At 46.6% G+C, this 21339-nt stretch overlaps 1 protein-coding gene across 1 annotated transcript in view; it reads right to left on the reverse strand.

Annotated features, from left to right (window-relative positions):
- HIVEP1 (HIVEP zinc finger 1) overlaps positions 1-21339 on the reverse strand; it is a 176750-nt gene that overhangs the window by 19281 nt on the left and 136130 nt on the right. Inside the window, exons 5-7 of the mRNA XM_088471630.1 lie at positions 19791-19903; positions 5493-5668; positions 3916-4017 (exon numbers count right to left, since the gene is read on the reverse strand). Of these exons, the coding sequence (XP_088327756.1) occupies positions 3916-4017; positions 5493-5668; positions 19791-19903 (391 nt within the window). The remainder of the gene's footprint in view (positions 1-3915; positions 4018-5492; positions 5669-19790; positions 19904-21339) is intronic.

Below are 21339 nucleotides of genomic sequence, written 5' to 3' on the forward strand. Positions count from 1 at the left end.
AAGCTGCGGGCAACAGATACTATTACATATTTTCAATGTTAGTGGTAAAACGGCCCAAACTGTGTGGAGTTTGTATATTCTCCCAGTGCTTGTGTGGGTTTCCTCCGGGTACTCCGGTTTCCTTCCATACTTCAAAAAATATACTGGTAGGTTAATTGGCTCCCAACACAAATTACCCCTAGTGTGTATGTGTGTGAGCATGTGGTAGGGAATATAGATTGTAAGCTCCACTCGGGCAGGGACTGATGTGAATGGCCAAATATTCCCTACAAAGCGCTGCGGAAATATGTGTGTTCTATATAAATAACTGGTAATAAATAAAATAAAACCACACACTAACAATGACAACAGAGCACCATGTAAGCAAGAAAAAAGGTCAGTTTACATTTAATGACAGCTGATCCTTGTAACCTGTTTTGCTCTATATAATGGTGCCACTACATAAATGATAAACATATCCTATGTATTTTATGCAGTAAGTGGTTTTCATCACAACCACATGAAGTGTACGTTATATTTATATCAAATGTCAGTTGCAATTTATTATGTAAGAGCACACATTTGATAGACTAGGTGCAATAATACTGGAATCCCTGGAGTTTATTATTAAAATAAAAAAGGAAAGAAAGATATACTTGTGTTTTATAGGTTTGTTCTATAAAGCGGTTCATCTACCTCAAACAACATGGGCAGCAACTACTTCCCAGCAATAATCAGTTATAGTCACTTAGCAGATGAGCTGGGGCACAATCAGGAAACAGGATAGTCACAGTTGCATTTTGTCATGCTAAATGGATCACCTGGCTTGACAGTTTAATTCACATATTAACATTCCTCACATTGCAGCCCTGTACTTTGATGACACAAGCATCAGAAGATGTGTAGCAGATAGCCATGGGCATGATTCCACACACAAAAGGTGAAAGCATACAGCTATTTTCTAATGCCCAGCAATGACAAATCTAAGCACAAAGAACATGGCAATAAGCAGCCTAGATCCTGATAATCTCATCTTATCCCCACGTTTGCAACTTTTTCTTAGAATAAACAATTTTTTCAAGTAAACATTTTCATACACTATAACTGAATGATCACTCATATCTATCTATTTATAAAAGTCTACCAGCCTGAAACAAGGTGACCTAATATGATAAGGTGCATTGTAAGATTTATGCCGAGATATCTGACGTTCTCACAGTATCCCCCATAATTGATACCTTATTCCAAACCAGAATAAATACATTTCCTTTTCAACAATCAATAAATTAAGTCTGTTACGGGGGTCTTTCTGCATCTGAGGGGTCTTGTTAAATGTACACAATCTTTATGATCTCCCATGTAACCACCATATTGCCACTGGCTCTTATTTCTAGGAACAGGCCCGTTTGTGAAAGATTTGCTCCTGGAAATGTATTCATGGATGTGTCCAGAGGCAGATTTTAACTAGGGGCTGCAGCCCCCCAGTGAAATCAGCTACTTCAGTGAGCCAGTTGCAGTCCGTGACTACACTGGCTTCACTGTGACTGGAGGTGGCTTCCCATTGGAAGCGCCACCTGCCAGTCACGCAAAGGACAGGCAGCCCCAGGCGGAAGTGTCTCCTCCCCCTGGGACTGCCAGTCCGGGCTGTGATTAGAAGAGAGCTATACTGGTTCCGGTGTTATGCGCATGTGCGACTCCACCGCTGCTCAAGCGCCGGTACCGGCGCCTTCCAGAATCATTGCGCAGGCGTCAGGACCCGGTCAGACCAGCAGCAGCCCTCCTCAGGTAAGAGGACAGGAGCCGCTGCTGGATGTGTCCCTCTTTTTCAAATTGGACAAAAGCAAAGTACAAATCATGTTATCCTCTAAATTTAATGCAAAAATCAACATTTACTCTTACTCACTGGTTTTCATGTCCTGATACATTTTATTGTCAGAAACTACTTTTCTTATCTCTTCTGCACGGACTAATAATGTTGTTTCTTCTTTCTTCATGTATACCCTAACTTGCAATAGACAAAAAAAAATAATTTCTTACCTATTAGATTTCTATTGGTATCTCACTGGGGCTTTCTGAACATGACCCTGCTGCAAAACAGTTTACATTTGCCATTTGTGTTTAATACACACTGTGGTGTTGCTTTATTGTAACTAACCAAAATAAAGAATTATAAAATGCAAAACAGCTCAGCTGCTATCCTGTGATGGAAGTTGTAGTGTATCAAGATCCACCCTGACAGTACCGCAAGACGCTTACTTAGATGCATCTACCAGTAAGCAACATGTCCCTGGAAATTTTACTATGTTGATAACTATAATTTAGTAGGACCTGGTGTGCTTGTAATCGTAGTCCTGCCACTGTGCTTGCTAAGCAAATGCTGTGTGACTTCTATTCTTTCTATAGTTCAACTGTTCATTACTTTCCCTTAGAATGTAAGCAGGGCCCAACACTATCCAAATCACCAGTGCTCCACTCCACTTGCCCATGTCTTTCTACAGTTAAGTAACTCAGACTCTGCTTGCTCACCCATTTTGGTTAGAGGTTCAGCGAGCACTGAATCAACTCCCATTTGTATGCTAGCTTCAGCAAGTTGCCCATCCCCTGCCACTGCTATCGGTTCTTCAGAGTTTGTGGTGTCAGTTTGGTACTTATGCTGTATATACAGTATTTGCTTTGATGAGACGTTGCATTTTGCAGATTGTATTTATGCTGTTACAGTTTTCTAAATAAACCTTACAATATAGTGTACAGCTTGCGGCGCCTTATAAATAAAACTTAACATCACTGGCATAACTAGGAAGGGGTGAGCAGGGCACGTGTCCTGGGCACCGTGGCAGGTCCAGCAGAGGGTGCCCCGGCCAGAGCAGCGTATCCGAAAGTTGCTGTTATAGGAGAAACGTCCCTCGGCAATGTAGTTTCCTGATCTGTGAGTCCTGGCATCTCCTCTCTTCAACTGATCACATCTCCTCCCCTTCAACCATATTTCAAAATACAATCATAGTTGGGACTCAAACCTGCCACTTCATGCTTTACAGTCAGACAGCTTACCAATGGAGCCATCTACCATTACAAGGGAAGACTGTGAATTGTTATTAATTTAAAATACAACCATAGCTAGGATTCGAACTTAGGGCTCGATTCAGACACGCTCGCTCGAAGCGTACGCAAATTCAGCTAAGTGATGGCAGGTCAGGCAAAGGCACGGCAAGGCATAAGCACAACCACTATGTCTTGTATGCGATCGCTTTGTGTATGCAGACACCCACCAACCTGTCTTAAGACGCCCACTTGCGCATGTCATCTACAGGAGGTGTATGCAACCATTGGTACCATCGGATGCATTCGCAGCGCTTGAGGTTGACTATACTTACCGCAAGCACTGCAAGCACTTCAGTGTAAAATTCAACCAGGTGACGTGTACTACGCCGCCGCCTGTTAATTATGCACGCCTCTGTACCGGCGTTAAGATGCTCAGGCACGCCTGCATTCGCACCCCCACTCCCCCGTTTTTAATGGCTAGCCCCTGTCACCTTGTCAGCTTGCCTATTACTATTGTAAGGTCTTTGCATATATAAATAAATGTTAATGAAAATAATATGAACCTGTATTAACCTCTCTCTAATAACTGATCTTTCGCCCACAAAAGCTAACACCACTATGCTAGTCCCCTTCCAATACTATGCCAGATTTTTAATTGAAGCCTGTTCATTGACTTAACATGTTTACGGCTCTCCTCCTTACACCGTTAGTTATCCCCGGCTCTCCTCCTTACACAGTTTGTTATCCCCAGCTCTCCTCCTTACATCGTATGAGAGAGAGACAGACAGACAGACAGAGAGAGAGAGAGAGAGAGAGAGAGAGAGAGAGAGAGAGAGAGAGAGAGAGAGACAGAGACAGAGAGAGAGAGATATACAACAGGAAATCGAGATTTCTTACCAGAATCATCTGTATCCTGGTCATCGCCTAGACCTACTGCTATTCCCATATCCATACACTTCTTACTGTGAGCCTTGGATTTCATATGTTTTGTCAAATTGCCTAAAAAAAGAAAAAGTACACTTATTACTTTAAAACTATACTTCATGGACAGAATTTTTGACCAGGGATTTATATGCATCAGTGCAAAACAAAGTTTACATTGTGAAATTTAAATCTGCACGTCAGCAGATCATACAGTGGTCGAGGTTAAGAACATATGTATACTATGCTCATAATTTTACATACAGTAGTAAGCTGGTAGAAAAATGGCCGTGCTCTCTGTCACATTGCAATAAGTACAACTGGAACGTGACCTCTCAACCTGTTTAAAATAATATCACTCTGCAAAATGGAATCTCAATTCTGCACTACAGTGCAAAATAAATGCAAAATAAAACATCTCTTCTGCATTATTTATGAACGTTTGTTATAGTCCACACATATTCCACAGTACATTACAGATAATATCAGGCCATTCACATCAGTCCCTGCCCCAGTACAGTTTACAGTTTATATTTTTCTAGCTTACCAGGATGTTTTTGGATTGTGGGAGGAAACTCTAGCACCTAGGACACAACCAACCAAATACAGGAAGAACATACAAACTGCACAGTTAGGGCCTTGGTGGGAATCAAACCAAAAACCTCACTGCTGAGAGACAGTAATGCTAACCATTACACCAACCGTGCTACCCAAGGAAGGAAAAAAGAAAAAAGTAACTTCTGTACCATTTACTTTGCCCAACTCCTCCCATCTGCCTTTGTAAGTGCAGCCATTTTGCTAAAACAAAGATAAATGCACAGGTGCGCACACACATTCTGTTTTAAGTTTAGTTCTATTTATTCTATTTTACTGTTGAAAACATCTCTGTTTTGTATAGTGGCACATTTTATAGCTCATCTCCCCCAGCCATCAACAGCTTGTCAGTTTTTCTTGAACGGCAAAAAATGATAAACACTAAAGCTGGCCACAGACATAGCGATGTGTTCATGATCCGACATCGTGCACGATTCCCTTGAAAACTCTCCTCGGCAGCTCTGCACCCGATTTGGTGTTTGTAGTGTCCAATCTTCAAACGATCTACCGTGCAGCCAGACATTTCTCCAGTGCATATGTATCCCAGATTGGCAGATCTGCCATACAGCACGGCAGATCTGAAGATGCGATGTATGACCAGCGGGGACGTGCATCGCATCGTGATCGTGAGTGGGGACTCACGATTTTCTCACGATTTGGCCATATTTTACACGATCTGTCGTTCCAATGTGTCGGAATCGGCTAGATCGGGTAAAATATCGCTATGTGTGTGGCCAGCATGACAAGCTCAAAATACTGCAACTGTGGAGATGGACAGGGGTTGAATAACTGACGGATTTAAACAATGCATCAACAAGTAAAACCTAGCAGTTGTAGAGAACTTTATATTCTATTTTTGTAACATCGATTACAGAACACTACCCTCTATTTAATAAAAAACAAACATGTATTAGATGTGTGTGCCTTTAACTTGAGTAAATGAAAAGTGGATTGCATACCTTTAGTTTTGAAGGAGAAGTTACAGTAATTACAGTGGTATGGTCTGACATCTGTGTGTGTACGAATATGCTTCTTTAACATGCTAGGTTTCTTGCATCTTATCCCACACTCTTCACAAATATATTTTCCTCTTCCTCTGCCACGAACATAAACATACTCTTCGTTTGACTTGTACCTAGTAACAAATAACATTCTTAGAATTATTCTTATTAACTTTTTTAAACAATAAGGAAAATCCAAACTCTTACATTTATGCATATATATATATATATATATATATATATATATATATATATATATATATATATGTATATGTATATACACACACATATATATGTATATACACACACATATATATATATATACACTAGGGATGTGCAGGCTCGGATAGGTTCGAGTTTGCACGTGGAGTTCGGATTTTTCCCTCCAAAAAAACGGAACTCAGAACGAGGCAAAACGTCATCTTACATGGACGAACATCATCATTCCTGGTCTTTTGTCCAGGAATGATGATGTTCGTCCATGTAAGATGACGTTTTGCCTCGTTCTGAGTTCCGTTTTTTTGGAGGGAAAAATCCGAACTCCACGTGCAAACTCGAACCTATCCGAGCCTGCACATCCCTAATATACACACACATGTATATGTATACACACACACATATATATGTATACACACACACATATATATGTATACACACACACATATATATGTATACACACACACATATTATGTATACACACACACATATATGTATACACACACACATATATATGTATACACACACACATATATATGTATACACACACACATATATATGTATACACACACACATATTATGTATACACACACACATATATATGTATACACACAACCACACACACTGCTGTGCAGAAGTTTTAGGCAGGTGTGGAAAAAATGCTGCAAAGTAAGAATGCTTTCGAAAAGGAAGTGTTAATAGTTTATTTTGATCAAATAACAAAATGCAAAGTTAACTGAATGAAAAAGAAATCTAAGTCAAAACAATATTGGCGTGACCACCCTTTGCCTTCAAAACAGCATCAATTCTTCTAGGTACATTTGCACACAGTTTTTGAAGGAACTCGGCAGGGAGGTTGTTCCAAACATCTTGAAGAACTAACCACAGATCTTTCGTGGATGTAGGCTTGCTGAAATCCTTCTGTCCAGAGCGGATTAAGGTCTGTAGGGGCCCCTTCCAACAAACATGTGGAGGCCCCTATTAACTATGGATGAAATGGGCGTGTATGTGCAATGGGGACCATATCGCTTGTAAGCGGTACATTGACAAACAGCGATAAACTAAGCTCAGCGAAGTTTGTTAAATACTGAAAGGAAGACATAACCCCTTTAGTGAATGCGTGTGAAATGAGGCCCATGGGCTCCACATGAAAAAAAAAACACACAGGCACACACACGAAAAAAGCACACAATATACACCCACAGGCCGAAGCGGATTTTTACCTCATAGGGCCCTAGGCAAGATACGGGTTTGGGTGCCCCCTCCCTCAAACAATCCATAGCACTATATTGTCCCTAATAAATTAACCCAAACCAAAAACGCTACACCAACTCTAATACCCCATTCCTAATGGAATCGGTATGATTTACCCGACAGCAGCTGCCAGACATGGGTGAAAATCCTGATCGTCTCTAAGGTAAGTATTCACAAACTTAACCTCCCCCCCTTAACCCTAATCCTCCTTAGGGGTGCCTAACCCTAACCTTCCCCCCAGTGCCTAACCCTAATCCCTCTTCCCCACCGCCTAAACCTAAGTCCACGGGGGTGCCTAACCCCAAGTCCCCCCCGGTGCCTAACCCTAACCCTCCCTCCCCCTAGCTTAACCCTAACCTCCCGGGGGTGCCTAACCCCAAGCCCTAAACCGAAGCCCTAAACCGAACCCTCCCTCCCCCACGGCTGTCTGCGCTCAGCATCACTTCGATCAGGATGCTGGGCGCCGGTCTCCTGGCGTCGGTAAAATGACAGGCATCTAGATTTAAACGCCTGTCATTTAACCCTCGCTGGGATAAAGCAGTCGGGAAGCCGGCTGTCGGGATTAAGTCCTTCCCAACTGCATACTTTCCTAATACCCTAACCCCAACTGCTACCCCACCCCTAATACCGTATCTCTAATAAGCAAACACCTAAACTAACCCTAATGTCCTAATCCTAAAATTTTCACTCTTTGTACTATAAAGGCGGGAGGGCCTCTCCCCGCTACTTATTACATACAACACATAAGCCTTATCTGAAAGAGTGCCAAGGATTACAATGTCGCTGCAAGGTGGCAGGCTGTGGTGTGGACAATGTGTGTGACTGTGCTCAGCTTAGTGCAACGATGGTGATGAGCCATCACCAAACAATGATGCCCCCCCCCCCACCCTTCCCCACCACCTTTTTTTACTTTAAAGTAAGTATATGATTTATTTTTTTATGGTAGGTGGGGAGTTGACAGGACTGGCTTATAGTACAAGTATATTACAAGTAACTAAAATAAAATAAAAAATCATCCTGAATTGATGCTAATCATATCGTGATGATCATAAAATGTATACTACAATATAATTGTAATATAAAGCAGTCCTGTCCATCACCCAGACCCCACCTACCATAAGAAATAAATCCTACATAATTCAATCTATACTAAAGTGTAATTGAGACTATTACATTATACAGTAGTACAATTGTACTAAGGTATCCTTTGCAAAATCCATTGGAAAAGAGGATGTACTTCCTGGGAGCTCCCCTTACACTAAACCTCTCCCTTGTCCAACCCCCATTGGCAGAACTTTTATACAAAACAACCCTACTGTACCGATCAACAAAATTAAGAGCTTAAAGTTGCTTATGCCTAAATTACATTCGCTTGCACCTAGTGCTTGCTAATATTACCTCACTCTGGTCTTAAGGACCAACATTGACTTGCAGCCCATAATTATTATCTCTTCAATTTAAACCAGGTTGCACAACATAAAATTACATAATTCAATCTATATTAAAGAGTAATTGAGAATATTGCATTATAGAGTAATGTTTACACAGTACCCTACCTGCCTGGCTCCTGTGCTTCACTGTGAGCTGGATCCTCACTGTCTCACCAAGACTTAGCCAGTGACTGATTGGCTGCCAGTCTGCCTCTGTCTGTCCCTCTGCGTCCCGCTGTGTGCTGCCTGTTGCTGGTGGCAGAGGCTGCTATGCTGGAGTTGGGGTGGGCTGGAGCTGGATGGGACTGGGCGGCGGGCTGCTGACGGTGACCGTCTTTCCCACTTATGCACAGTCTATGACAGACAGTGGTGCTGCAGAGTGACTCTGGAAGTGCAATGCTCCTAGGTGATTTCTTGGGGCAAAGGGGCCCATCCACTGATTCCCATTACACTACATACAGTAGTAGTGTCCCTTATTCATGTTATGACACACAGCAGTGCCCCTTTTACACATTGCCCACAGTAGTACCCCTGAAACACAATGCCCACAGTAGTAGTGCCTCTTATACAATGCCCCCAGCAATATAGCCCCTTATGCGGTGCCCCCAGCAGTGGTAGTGCCCCTTATGCAGTGCCCCCAAGAGTGGTGCCCCCTATGCAGTGCCCCCAAGAGTGGTGCCCCCTATGCAGTGCCCCCAAGGAGTGGTGCCACTTATGCAGTGCCCCCGGGAGTGGTGCCTCTCATGCAGTGCCCCCTATGCAATGCCCCCATTAGTAGTGCCCCCAGTAGTGATGCACCTGTAGTAGTGCCCCCCGTAGAGATAATGACCCTAGTAGTGCCCTCTGTAGTGAAGCTGCTTACACAAAAAAATATGAGATATGGTAAGAACTTACCCTTGTTATCTCTATTTCTACGAAGTCCATAGGGTTCCACAGGATACCTTGGGGTATAGGTGTGACGTCAGTCGCAGGGCACCAAAGAGTTAAGCTTTCAGCCTCCCAGGATGCACTAGGTCCCCCTCCTATACCCCGCCCCCGAGCCAAGGCACCTCAGTTAGTTACCAAGCCATAGGCCGGAGGAGGAGAAGGAAGAGAGAGAACAAAGATCTGGACACATACAAGAATCACATTCTCACCAGAGGGAGACGGAAAACCGGTGACCAGATCAAAGCCCATCTGCAGCACAGGTGCGACAGGGCGGGAGTCCTGTGGAACCCTATGGACTTCATAGAAATAGAGATAACAAGGGTAAGTTCTTACCATATCTCATATTTTCTACTTCAGGGTCCATAGGGTATCCACAGGATACCTTGGGGATGTCCCAAAGCAGTATCCTTTAAGGGTGGGGACGCTCCTGTGCAGAAAGGAGAATCCGCCGCCCGAAGGAAGCATCCTGAGAGGCGAAGGTGTCAAACCTGTAATACCTCACGAAGGTATGGACAGAAGACCACGTAGCAGCCTTGCAGATCTGAACTGCCGAGGCACCACGTCGAGCTGCCCACGAAGGACCCACAGACCTAGTGGAATGAGCCTTCAGAGAAGGAGGGACCGGTAGGCCTTCATGAAGATAAGCTTCAGAAATAGCCATACGGATCCAGGCTGCCAAAGTTTGCTTTGAAGCAGGCCAACCCTTTTTACGGAAGCCAAAGAGGACAAACAAAGCGTCCGACTTCCTAAACGAAGAAGTGCGGTCAACATAAGTCCTTAAGGCCCGCACAACATCCAAAGAGGCCTCACCCACGGAAAGACCCGGTGAGTTAAAGGCCGGAGCAACTATTTCCTCGTTAATATGAAACTGGGAAACAACTTTGGGAAGAAACTCGGGCCGAGTGCGGAGCACTGCCCTGTTCCCATAAAAAACCAAGAAAGGGGGTCTACAAGAAAGAGCCCCTAACTCAGAAACACGTCTGGCCGAAGCAATGGCCAGAAGGAAAACAGTCTTAGCTGTTAGCCATTTAAGATCCACTGAGCCCAGTGGTTCAAACGGCGGTCCTTGGAGAGCCCTCAGGACCACAGCCAAATCCCAAGGCGCCACAGGTGGAACAAAGGGCGGCTGAATGCGGAGAACACCCTGCATAAAGGTGCGCACATCCGGGATTGTAGCAATCCTACGGTGAAACTAGACAGATAGGGCCGAAACCTGTACCTTCAAAGAAGCAAGGCGAAGCCCATGATCTAGTCCCGCTTGCAGGAAGGCGAGAATCCGAGACAGACGAAACTCCCGCGGTGCATAACCTCTCGGTCGACACCACTGGAAGAACGTATGCCACACGCGATGGTATATCCTCGCGGAAGACGGTTTCCGAGCTCGTAACATGGTACGCACCACAGAGCTGGAAAACCCCCGGGACCTCAGCATGGCCGTCTCAACAGCCACGCCGTCAAAGACAGCCGAGTTAGGTCCGGGTGAAGGCAAGGACCCTGAGACAGAAGGTCCGGTCGTAGCGGCAACCGCAGAGGAATGTCCACGGACAGACCCTGAAGGTCTGAGAACCAGTGCCGTCTGGGCCACGCGGGAGCTATCAACAGGAGCGTCCCTCCTTCCTGTTTGAATTTCCGGATTACCCGTGGAAGAAGGGAGACCGGAGGGAACAGGTATGCGAACCGGAACGTCCACCGGACGGACAGAGCATCCACCAGAGACGCCCCTTCGTCTCTTGTGCGAGACCCGTACACCGGCAACTTGTTGTTGTGCCGGGACGCCATGAGGTCGATTTCTGGAAGACCCCACCTGTCCACCAGTAGTTGAAAAACGTCCGGGTGCAGGGACCATTCCCCCGGATGAACGTCCTGGCGACTTAGAAAGTCCGCCTCCCAATTGAGCACTCCCGGGATGAAGACCGCTGATATGGCCGGAAGATTGTGCTCCGCCCAAACCAGGATCCGAGAGACCTCTACGAGAGCCGCCCGACTGCGAGTTCCTCCTTGCCTGTTTATGTAGGCCACGGTGGTAGCGTTGTCCGACTGGACCTGCACCGGGCGACCCTGGAGAAACCGCTGTGCCTGCTGGAGAGCATTGAAGACCGCACGGAGTTCCAAGATATTTATTGGAAGCTCCGCTTCTGTCGGCGTCCACCTGCCCTGGAACAAGTGTGGACCCGAAACTGCTCCCCAGCCCCGAAGACTGGCGTCCGTTGTCAACAGGACCCAATTTGGAACCCAGAACGGACGTCCCTTGTTGAGGTGGGTCGTCTGTAACCACCACGTAAGGGACAGGCGAACCTCCTGGGTGAGCACAATCGTCTGGGACTTCAGAGACTGAGTCAGCCCGTTCCACTTGGACAGGATCAGGTGCTGCAGAGGTCTGGAGTGAAACTGGGCGTATTCCACCATGTCGAACACCGACACCATGGAGCCCAGTAACCTCATCGCCGAGTGTAAGGACACCCGGGGGCTGTGCAGACAACTGCACACCCTTGACTGTAAAGCAGAGATCTTGTCCTCCGTCACGAAGATCCTTTGCTGTCCCGAGTCCAATAAGGCTCCAAGATGCAGAATCCTCCGAGACGGGATTAGAGTGGACTTCTGCCAGTTGATTAGCCAGCCGTGCCGTTGCAGCAGTGCAATGGTCAGGTCCAAGTGGCGTAACAGGAGCTCTGGAGATCCTGCCACCAATAACAGGTCGTCCAAATACGGCAACATGCGGACTCCCTGCAGCCGCAGAGAAGCCGCCATGACCGCCATCACCTTGGTGAAAACACGTGGTGCTGTTGCCAGGCCAAAAGGTAACGCCCGAAACTGGAAGTGGTCGCTGCTGATTGCAAACCTGAGGAACTGTTGATGGCGCCAAAGAATAGGGACATGCAGGTAAGCGTCCTGTATGTCCAATGACACCAAGTAGTCCCCAGGTTCCAGCGCCAGAATGATGGACCGTAGGGTCTCCATCCGAAACTTCGGGACCCGCAAAGACTTGTTGAGTGCTTTGAGGTTGAGAATCGGACGATATGACCCATTGGGTTTCTGTACCAAAAATAGATTTGAATAGAAACCCTGGCCCCTCTGGGAGAATGGAACCGCCACTATAACTCCAGCCTGGAGCATAGTGTGCAATACCTTCCGCAGCTCCGTAGCCTTGTTCCGGTCTGATGGGAGACCCGTGGTGAAGAAGCGAGCCGGGGGTCTGTGCCGGAAGGAGAGGGCGTATCCGTGGGAAACCACCTCCAGAACCCAAGTGTCTGTCGTAGTAGTCGACCAACACTGGGCGAACTGTAGCAGGCGGCCTCCCACCCTGGGATCCCCCAAAGGGAGGCCCGGACCGTCAGGCCGCAGGCTTGTCATCTGGCTTGGGGGCCGGACGTCTGGTACTCCATGCCTGCTTCCGGGGCTTGACCGATTTCTTAGGGCCAGCCTGTCGAGGAAACGACTGTGGTTTGGGCCTGCCCTGGGCCCTAGATGACCGAAAGGACGATGGTCCCGAACCAGAAGGAGCAGCGGCCGACGGGAGACAGGCAGATTTGGCTGCCGCCAGCGTGGCCACAATCTTATCCAGATCCGGACCGAAGAGAACTTCTCCGGTAAACGGCAACGCTTCCAGACCTTTCTTGGAATCTGCGTCCGCCTTCCAGGATCGCAGCCACAAGGTGCGACGAGCAGCTACCGCTGCTGAAGAAATTCTAGACACCAGAGTACTAATGTCTAGAGCCGCCTCGTTGATGTAGGTGGCCGAATCACGGAGATTGCCAATCAACTCCGCCTGATCGGCCGGACAGTCGGATTCAAAAGAAGCCTCTAATGAATCCGCCCAGCGCTCCATCGCTCTGGCAACCCAGCAAATGGCCATAGCCGGCCGTGCTGCCCCCCCTGCAAGGGAATAAGCGGACTTCAGGCAGATTTCTACCTTGCGGTCCGTAGCATCCTTAAGGGAGGACATGGATGGCATCGGCAATGTGGCACTACGGACAAGACGGGTCACGTGAGAATCCACCTGTGGAGGGGATTCCCACTTCGCAAAATAATTATCCGCGAACGGATAAGCCACCGCCAGGCGTCTCTGCGGCTGGTATCTTTTGCCAGGTTGTTTCCACGCCTCCTCTAAATGGTCCACCAACTGACCCGAAAGAGGAAAGACTGTGGCATCGCCCTTCACATCTTTGAAAAAGGCATACTTAGATTTAGCCGCTGGGGGAACTTCGTCCTCAATCACCAAGGCTGTGCGGACCGCCCGAATAAGTCCAGGAATATATACTTTGGACTTAGCATCAGCGTCCTTAGTATGGAAAGGTTCCTGATCGTAAGGATCCAGAATCTCCCCATCATCAGACGTCCCTTCGTCATCCTCATAAGGAGCGGACAGAGACGCCACCGGCCTTTTATGAGGCCGCATCACAGACTCCCCTTGCAACACATCCGACAAGTGCTGTACAGAACTCGTCAGGGAGTTAACCCACGCTGGCTCCTGAGAACCCGGGAGCGGGGAAATAGGGAGACTGTGGGGTACCACCAATTGTCGTGGGAACCCCTGCATGGGTGACGACACCACAGACTGCTGGGACAAACCCATCGGAGTAAACGCGGGCTGCGGAGCTAACTGGCCCACTAAAGCTGTTAACGCCTGAGCGAAACAAGCCCAGGGCGGCTCCTGTACCGGTGCTGTAACCGTAATAGGCCGCGCCATGGACAAACACTGCCGGCAAAGGCCCTCCGCGCTACCCTCCCCCTCCGCTAACGGTACTTTGCACGTGGTACACTGTAGCCGGAGGGGAAAATCACTTTCAGACATGATGGCACCACGTATGTGACCTCTCTCACCAATTAAGTATTAAATAGGCGAGAGACCACCCTGCAGCACCGCACCGCAAGGGCTTTAGCAGAAAGAACAGGGACAGTAATAAAGCTGACAGTTTAGAGAAGAAAAGATTACAGGCAGCAGCGCTAGCACAGTCACATACAATGCAGAAAAATAACAATTCCTGCACTAACAGCGCTGATCACTCAACTACACAGACACAGGGCCTGGTAGGACACAGCGCTGCATACACAGACCTGACCACAGCGGAGGAGAGGTATGCGGGGGGACCCAGACCACGATGCTTCCGTCCAGCGCTTCCAGCAGCGTTCACCATGCGTTCTGGAGAAGATGGCCGCCGAGGAGCAGAGAGGAGGCTGGCCTGGGGGAGGAGCGCTGCCACAGGACCAGTCGGCAGCATGCAGAGAGGGCTGTGTGCAGCGGGGGAGGCGCCGGCTGTGAGACAGGGAAGGCGCGCTCCCCTGGCATGCATTTAACCCCTGGGACGCCGCAGCGCTACCGCTCTGCTGCGGTCCGCTGTCCCAGGGGGTAGTGGAAGCGCAGGTTGGTCGCCTGGCTCCACGCTGCAGCCAGTCCCCAGGGAGCCCCCTGCCTGGGGACTTAGGACCATGTGATCAGCGGGGACCCACCGCGGGACCCTGCTGCTTACCTCTGTCCCCCTTGAATCCGGCCATGGTCCGGAGCATCTGGGGTCACCGCTAGCTGTGACCCCAGACGCCCACCAGCATCCCCGGATCAGTACCGGCGTTCTGGTACCGGCGGGGTGTAGGGAAGACAGCATGGACGTCAGGACTGACTGTCCATGCTGTTCATCCAGTTGTGCAGCCACAGCTGCATGAAGAATAAGCTTCAGGGGCTCTTCTAGCCCCCACTCCAACAGGTGCACCCGACTCCGGCCGGGCACCAAACTAAACTGAGGTGCCTTGGCTCGGGGGCGGGGTATAGGAGGGGGACCTAGTGCATCCTGGGAGGCTGAAAGCTTAACTCTTTGGTGCCCTGCGACTGACGTCACACCTATACCCCAAGGTATCCTGTGGATACCCTATGGACCCTGAAGTAGAAAATAACAATAAAACCACAATATTTACCTTAAGCCCTGCTCCCGCCTGCCTGCGCCCGCCTGACTTGTTGCTCCTCGGTACTATGGGAGAGACGCCTCCAGCTGCCACTGGGGGGGAGGGAGCCAGGCGCTCGGCAAATGGAGCTGGGGTTAGGTGGGCCGGAGGAGGCGGAACTGGTTCAGTCTCCAGTTCCGGCCCACTTTAACCCCTGGTGGGTGTGGGAGCCCCTTATGTGAGGGGGCCCCGGGACGACCGCCCCCGTCACCCCTCCGTTAATAAGGCCCAGCTTCTGTCTCTTCACGTAATCCCAGATAGACTTGATGATGTTGAGATCAGGGCTCTGTGGGGGCAATATCACCACTTCCAGGACTCCTTGCTCTTCTTTACGCTGAAGATCGTTCTTAATGACATTGGCTGTATATGTTTGGGGTTGTTGTCCTGCTGCCGAATAAATTTGGAGGCAATCAGATGCCTCTCTGATGGTATTGCATGATGGATAAGTACCTGTCTGTATTTCTCAGCATTGAGGACACCATTAATCGACCAAATCCCCATTTCCATTTGCTGAAATGCAGCCCCAAACTTGCAAGGAACCTCTACATGCTTCACTGTTGCCTGCAGACACTCATTATTGTACTACTCTCCAGCTCTTCAGTAAACAAACTGCCGTTTGTTACAGCCAAATATTTCAAATTTTGACTCATCAGTCCAGAGCACCTGCTGCCATTTTTCTGCACCCCACTTCCTATGTTTTCGTGCATAGATGAGTCGATTGGCCTTGTATTCACCTCGTTGGTATGGCTTTTTGGCTGCAATTCCTCCATGAAGCCCACTTCTTGCCAGACTTCTCAGAAGAGTAGAAGGGTGTACCTGGGTCCCACTGGTTTCTGCCAGTTCTGAGCTGATGGCACTGCTGGACATCTTCTGATTTCTAAGGGAAGTAAGCATGATTTCTCTTTCGTCTCAAGCACTAGGGGCCTCATTCAGAGGTGGTCGGAGGATGCAAGCGGTCGCTCAGAAACTGGGCGGCCGCTTGCATCCTGACCGCCCGCCTCTGTTGCGGTCGTTAGGCTGTGGGTTTACACCCACAGCTCTAACGACCGCTCGGGTGATGGTCGTGATGGTCAGAGACCATCGCCACCATCGGGGCTTACGACGAGACCCTAGGGTAGGGTCTCACTTGTCGTAAGCCCCGGAGAGCTTCTGGCTCTGTCAGAGCCGTTAGCTCTCCACTGACATCACTTGTGATGTCAGTGGGGCCTCCCCCAAATGGGAACGCCTCCGTTTCGGCTGCCACCCCCCCGGCCAGCCTTCCAAACGGGGCGAGCTATCAACATCGACAGCTCGCCCCCTTTGGAAAGAGACCCGCTACGACCAGCGCTGTCGGTCGTAGCGGGTCTCACGCATGCGCACGAGGGAGCCGGCTCCCTTGTGCGCATGCGCACTGGCCAAACTTCGAGGCGGCCGTGTGGTTGTAGACCGTACGGCCGCCTCTGAATAAGGTCCTAAGTTTCTTTAGCCGACCACTGCGTCTACAGTCCTCAACGTTTCCAGTTTCTTTGTTCTTCTTCAAAAGAGCTTGAACAGCACATCTTAAAGCCCCAGTCTGCTTTGAAATCTTTGCCTGGGAGAGACCTTGCTGATGCAGTATAACTACCTTGTGTCTTGTTGATGTGCTCAGTCTTGCCATGTTGCATGACCTGTGACATGAAACGGACTTCCACAACCTCATCTTTGTAGCAGAGTTGGCTGTTCCTCATCCAGTTTAAAGCCTCCTACACAGCTGTTTCTGTTTCAGTTAATGACGATGTTTCAACCTACATATGAAAATGATGATCACTATCACCTGTTTAGTATGATTGGTTAATCATACACCTGACTATAATCCTACAAAATCTCTGACTTTGTGCAAGTATACCTAGAAGAATTGATGCTGTTTTGAAGGCAATAGTGGTCACACCAAATATTGATTTGATTTAAATTTCTCTTCTGTTCATTCACTTTGCATTTTGTTAATTGCAATTGCCAAAAATAAACTATTAACACCATAAGCCATAACGTTAAAACCACTTGCCTAAAATTAAGTACATCCCCCTTGTCCCGCCAACACAGCCCTGATCCATCGAGGCATCGACTCCACAAGACCTCTAAAGATGTCTTCATGCCAGATACCACAGGACGTTAGCAGCAGATCCTTTAAGCCTTGTAAGTTGTGAGGTGGGGCCTCCATGGCTTGGACTTGTTTTTCCAGCACATCCCACAGTGAATAACGTTGCCATAAATGGGTGTACTTGGTTTGCAATATGGTTAGGTAAGTGGTACGTGTCAAAATAACATCCACACGATGTTGATGCAGTCTTCATTGCAATACAAATAAAGCATTTAAGGAACATATGGCAAGGCATTGATTGTGTTGTATGAGCTCTGGTAATAAGTATGCATCCCTCATTCATCAGTCAGAGACTGTACTCATAATATAACACTATGGGACTTGTGGTTCCTTACTTACTTCACAAGTAATTTGTTCATTTAACGCTTTAGATGCCTCTATCGGAATTCTGAGGACATTAATTGGCTTCTATAATGTAAAATAGTTTTGCCAACGTGCTATACTTTTGAAAGGGTATCAACCCTGATTTTCTTATGTGAATATACTGTATAATTGTAGTAATTGTTGCAGATTTTATATTTTTACATGTATGATACATTTTCATAAAATTGATTCACTTATAAATAACATGTCTGGATACTCTATTTCTGGCATACCAATCAAAGTGGTATTTTTTATGTGCGCAGTTCCCTATACATTCTTTTGTAATTGCTTTTATTTGTTGGATTTTATTATTATTGGAACTAGCAGCTATTTTGTATATTTTACTCATCTATTACATTGGGATTTATTTGTGTGGTTCTGTACTTAGACGTAGACAACAGTAAGTAATGGTAGTACGACTTTCTTTTGTAATCATTGACCATATATCCAAATCTGCAATAGAGAGTTGACTGGTCTAATCTATGCTTTTTGTTGGTCACATTGTTATGCATTGTTTAATTACTTAATTGCAGAGACGTGCAGTCAGGGCAGACTGGGATTTGATATAAAAATGATAAGAATAATACAAAGAAGATATTTCTAACTTATAAACATCTTCTTTGTTTATTGTAATCATTTTTATAGTTAACACTCACAGCTTTGTGGCACTCCCTGGGACTGCAGGGAGACGAGAGATGAGGCAGCAACAGCTCAGCCTCACTTCTGTATAGTCAGACACTGCTTGCAGAGCTGGGGGCAAGGCCACACCGCGAGCAGTAAGCTGCACAGAAAAGAGCTAATAGAGGCATGTCTGGGTGGCGTGCTTTGAGCACTGATGGACACCTTGGATGCATCATGTGAGCAGGAAGTGCACTGCAGTGCTTAGAGATTGGATCTTAGGCCCTCATTCAGAGCCACTCGCTATTTGCGGTCGTTCGCTCTAAAACAAGGGGTGGCTACTCAAATGAACCGTTCGCTGTTTGCGGTCTGTTCACGCCTCTAGGTCTGAACGAGCGAACAAAACTTGCGTTCGTTTTTTGGAAAAATACGCCCCCTGGCCGCTCGCATCCTACGTCATGTCCGCTATTTATTAGATTAATCGAGTACATCGACCAGCGTATGAACTGCTCGCTATTCTTGTGGTTGGTTTTTGCTACCACAATTTTGCGAGCAGTTCTGGCTATAAAAGAACCCAGTGACGTGGTCAATGACGCTGCTGTTTTAAATATGCACACCCATAAAATGCCCGTTTTGACCTTTAAGCACGGCTGCGATCGGATCTCCACTCCCCGTTTTCAAGCACCTTCCCCTGTTACCACCCACATACGCCTCTTTCTGTCTCTCAAATTATCAGGCATTCGCTATTTTGCGAGCACATGAATTTCGGCCGCACTGAGTGGTTCGCGCATGCGTATTACGATCCGTACGCATGCGCAGTTGGGCAAACATCGCTCAGAGCGAACGAGCAGCCACTTGCGTCCGGCTCTGAATCAGGGCCTTAGTCAGCAACCGCAAGAGAAGAGACACAGTGATGAAGGTAGGAGAATCAATGGACACTGAAGCTTACTCTGGTGAGGTGAGAGTTACAGTGAGTAGGGGGTGAGACAGGCTCCCTGCACGGAGACCCATCTCCATGTGTGCCTCCTCAGCCATTGACCTCACCGCACGTAACTGCTTAATTGGGGATAATTCAATTCATGTCAGTACTGAGCATTACACTATCCATAAATATGTGACAAATTTTTCGGTCTTTTTAATTTCTGTATACTTCACTTATTGTTGATGATTCTAACATTCCGACACCAAGGGGTATATTTTCTAAAGTGATAGATTTTAGAAGTGGAGATTTTGCCCATAACAACAGATTCTAGCTATTATCTTCTGGAAGGTGCTATTTAAATGTTAAATAGACTATGATTGGTTGCCATGGGCAACATCTCCATTTCTAAAAACTTTCTCTTTAGTAAATATATCCCCTACTATACAAACTAAAATTTCAATTACAAAAGAACTTACCCTCCGTCAAATATCTTTACTCTTCTTGGCTCCCGATTCTGATGAGGTTCCTTATCTTGATCAGTACTTGCCTCCAAACTTTTTTGACAATCCAGCTGAGATGAGTGAGATGACTAATATTGTAAACAAATAAAATAAAACTTTACGCTTATTGCAGCAAAGAATACACAAGCTCTTGATTTTAAATACACTACAGCAATAACATACTACTTACAATGCAAGTGAGTCATAAATATAGTTCTTGCATTACAGTGATTATTAGAGTAGTAACGTCAATTCTACAGAAAGTAACAGCCTCAATGTCACAGCAATCATATCTAGTTTTATAAACATACAAATAAAGAAACAATAAATAAAAACGCTCACAATAATTAACAAATATGTACTTTGGAAAATTGGTTGTTTAAAAGTGTTTAATTAACATCTCTAATACACCTGTTGGTGGTGCTGTTTATTACTGAAAGCATCTGAACTGTGGTAAACTTGAGTGACTACTTTACAGTAGCTCTTTTTTATGCCATGGGGGGCTCTTGTTAAAATTCTTTAAAAAGCATCAATAGAAAGCCTTAACATCACATTATCAGCCTGCTGTGTTGGTCCATTAAAGGGACTAAAATTTGCGGATTTATACAAATCGCCTTGAAAAAGTGGGTGTTCAATGGGAGGTGGGGGTGCCTAAGGCGATCACCCTTCCCTAGCGCTTCAGGCTGACTGTGGTCGTATACTATATGAAAATATCTGGCAATTGAGAGGCAAACAGTGGACCCTGCAAACTCAATCTGATTGTTTTATGCAGATAGGCAGCATCCTCTGTCTGCTACTCGGGTACAGCTATACAGCAAATACTGGTCGACAATAGAAAATTCGACCATAGATTGTGGACACATTCTGAATGTTGACAGTAAAAGGATCAACATGGTCATTTGGTCGACCATCATTCTGTCAACATGTATTAAGGGGGGCAGGTTTAAATGGCTTACAGTCAAAATAATCAACATTTCAGAAGGTCAACACACATTCTGAAAGTTTACAGATGGTTCTTTTAAGATTTTTAGGTTTAGGTCAAAATAAATAAAAAAATGTTTCAACATTTTAGTGTTGAAATGTTAAGTCGACTTTTGACTATGTCAACCATTTATCCCTGTCAACCTAAATATGTCGACAGAATGATGGTCGACCCAATGACCACGTCAACCTTTTTCTTTTACTGTTGACATTCAGAACTAGTTGACCTTCATACTGTGGATGCAGTAGCACACAGATGGATCTGGTTATCCACTAATCTGAGTGTAGAAGGGGGCCTGGTTATACTACATCCCCTATGAGAGAGTTTGTAATCCAACATATACATATTAATGAGGTACTCATAGAAAGAAACAAAATAACTTAAATTTTCTGTGTCATTATCAGCGTCACCGACATGCTCTGTTATACCAGTCACTGTGCGAACCACTCACACAGACAGCTCAGGACACGGCCACAGCGTCCAACATATGCCCACACGAAATCATGACACAATTATTTGAGCAGTGACCTTATAAATACCCAG

This window comes from Taudactylus pleione, unplaced genomic scaffold (assembly GCF_031769625.1).
Source record: "Taudactylus pleione unplaced genomic scaffold, aTauple2 ptg000116l, whole genome shotgun sequence".
In the NCBI taxonomy this organism is placed as follows: domain Eukaryota; kingdom Metazoa; phylum Chordata; class Amphibia; order Anura; family Myobatrachidae; genus Taudactylus; species Taudactylus pleione.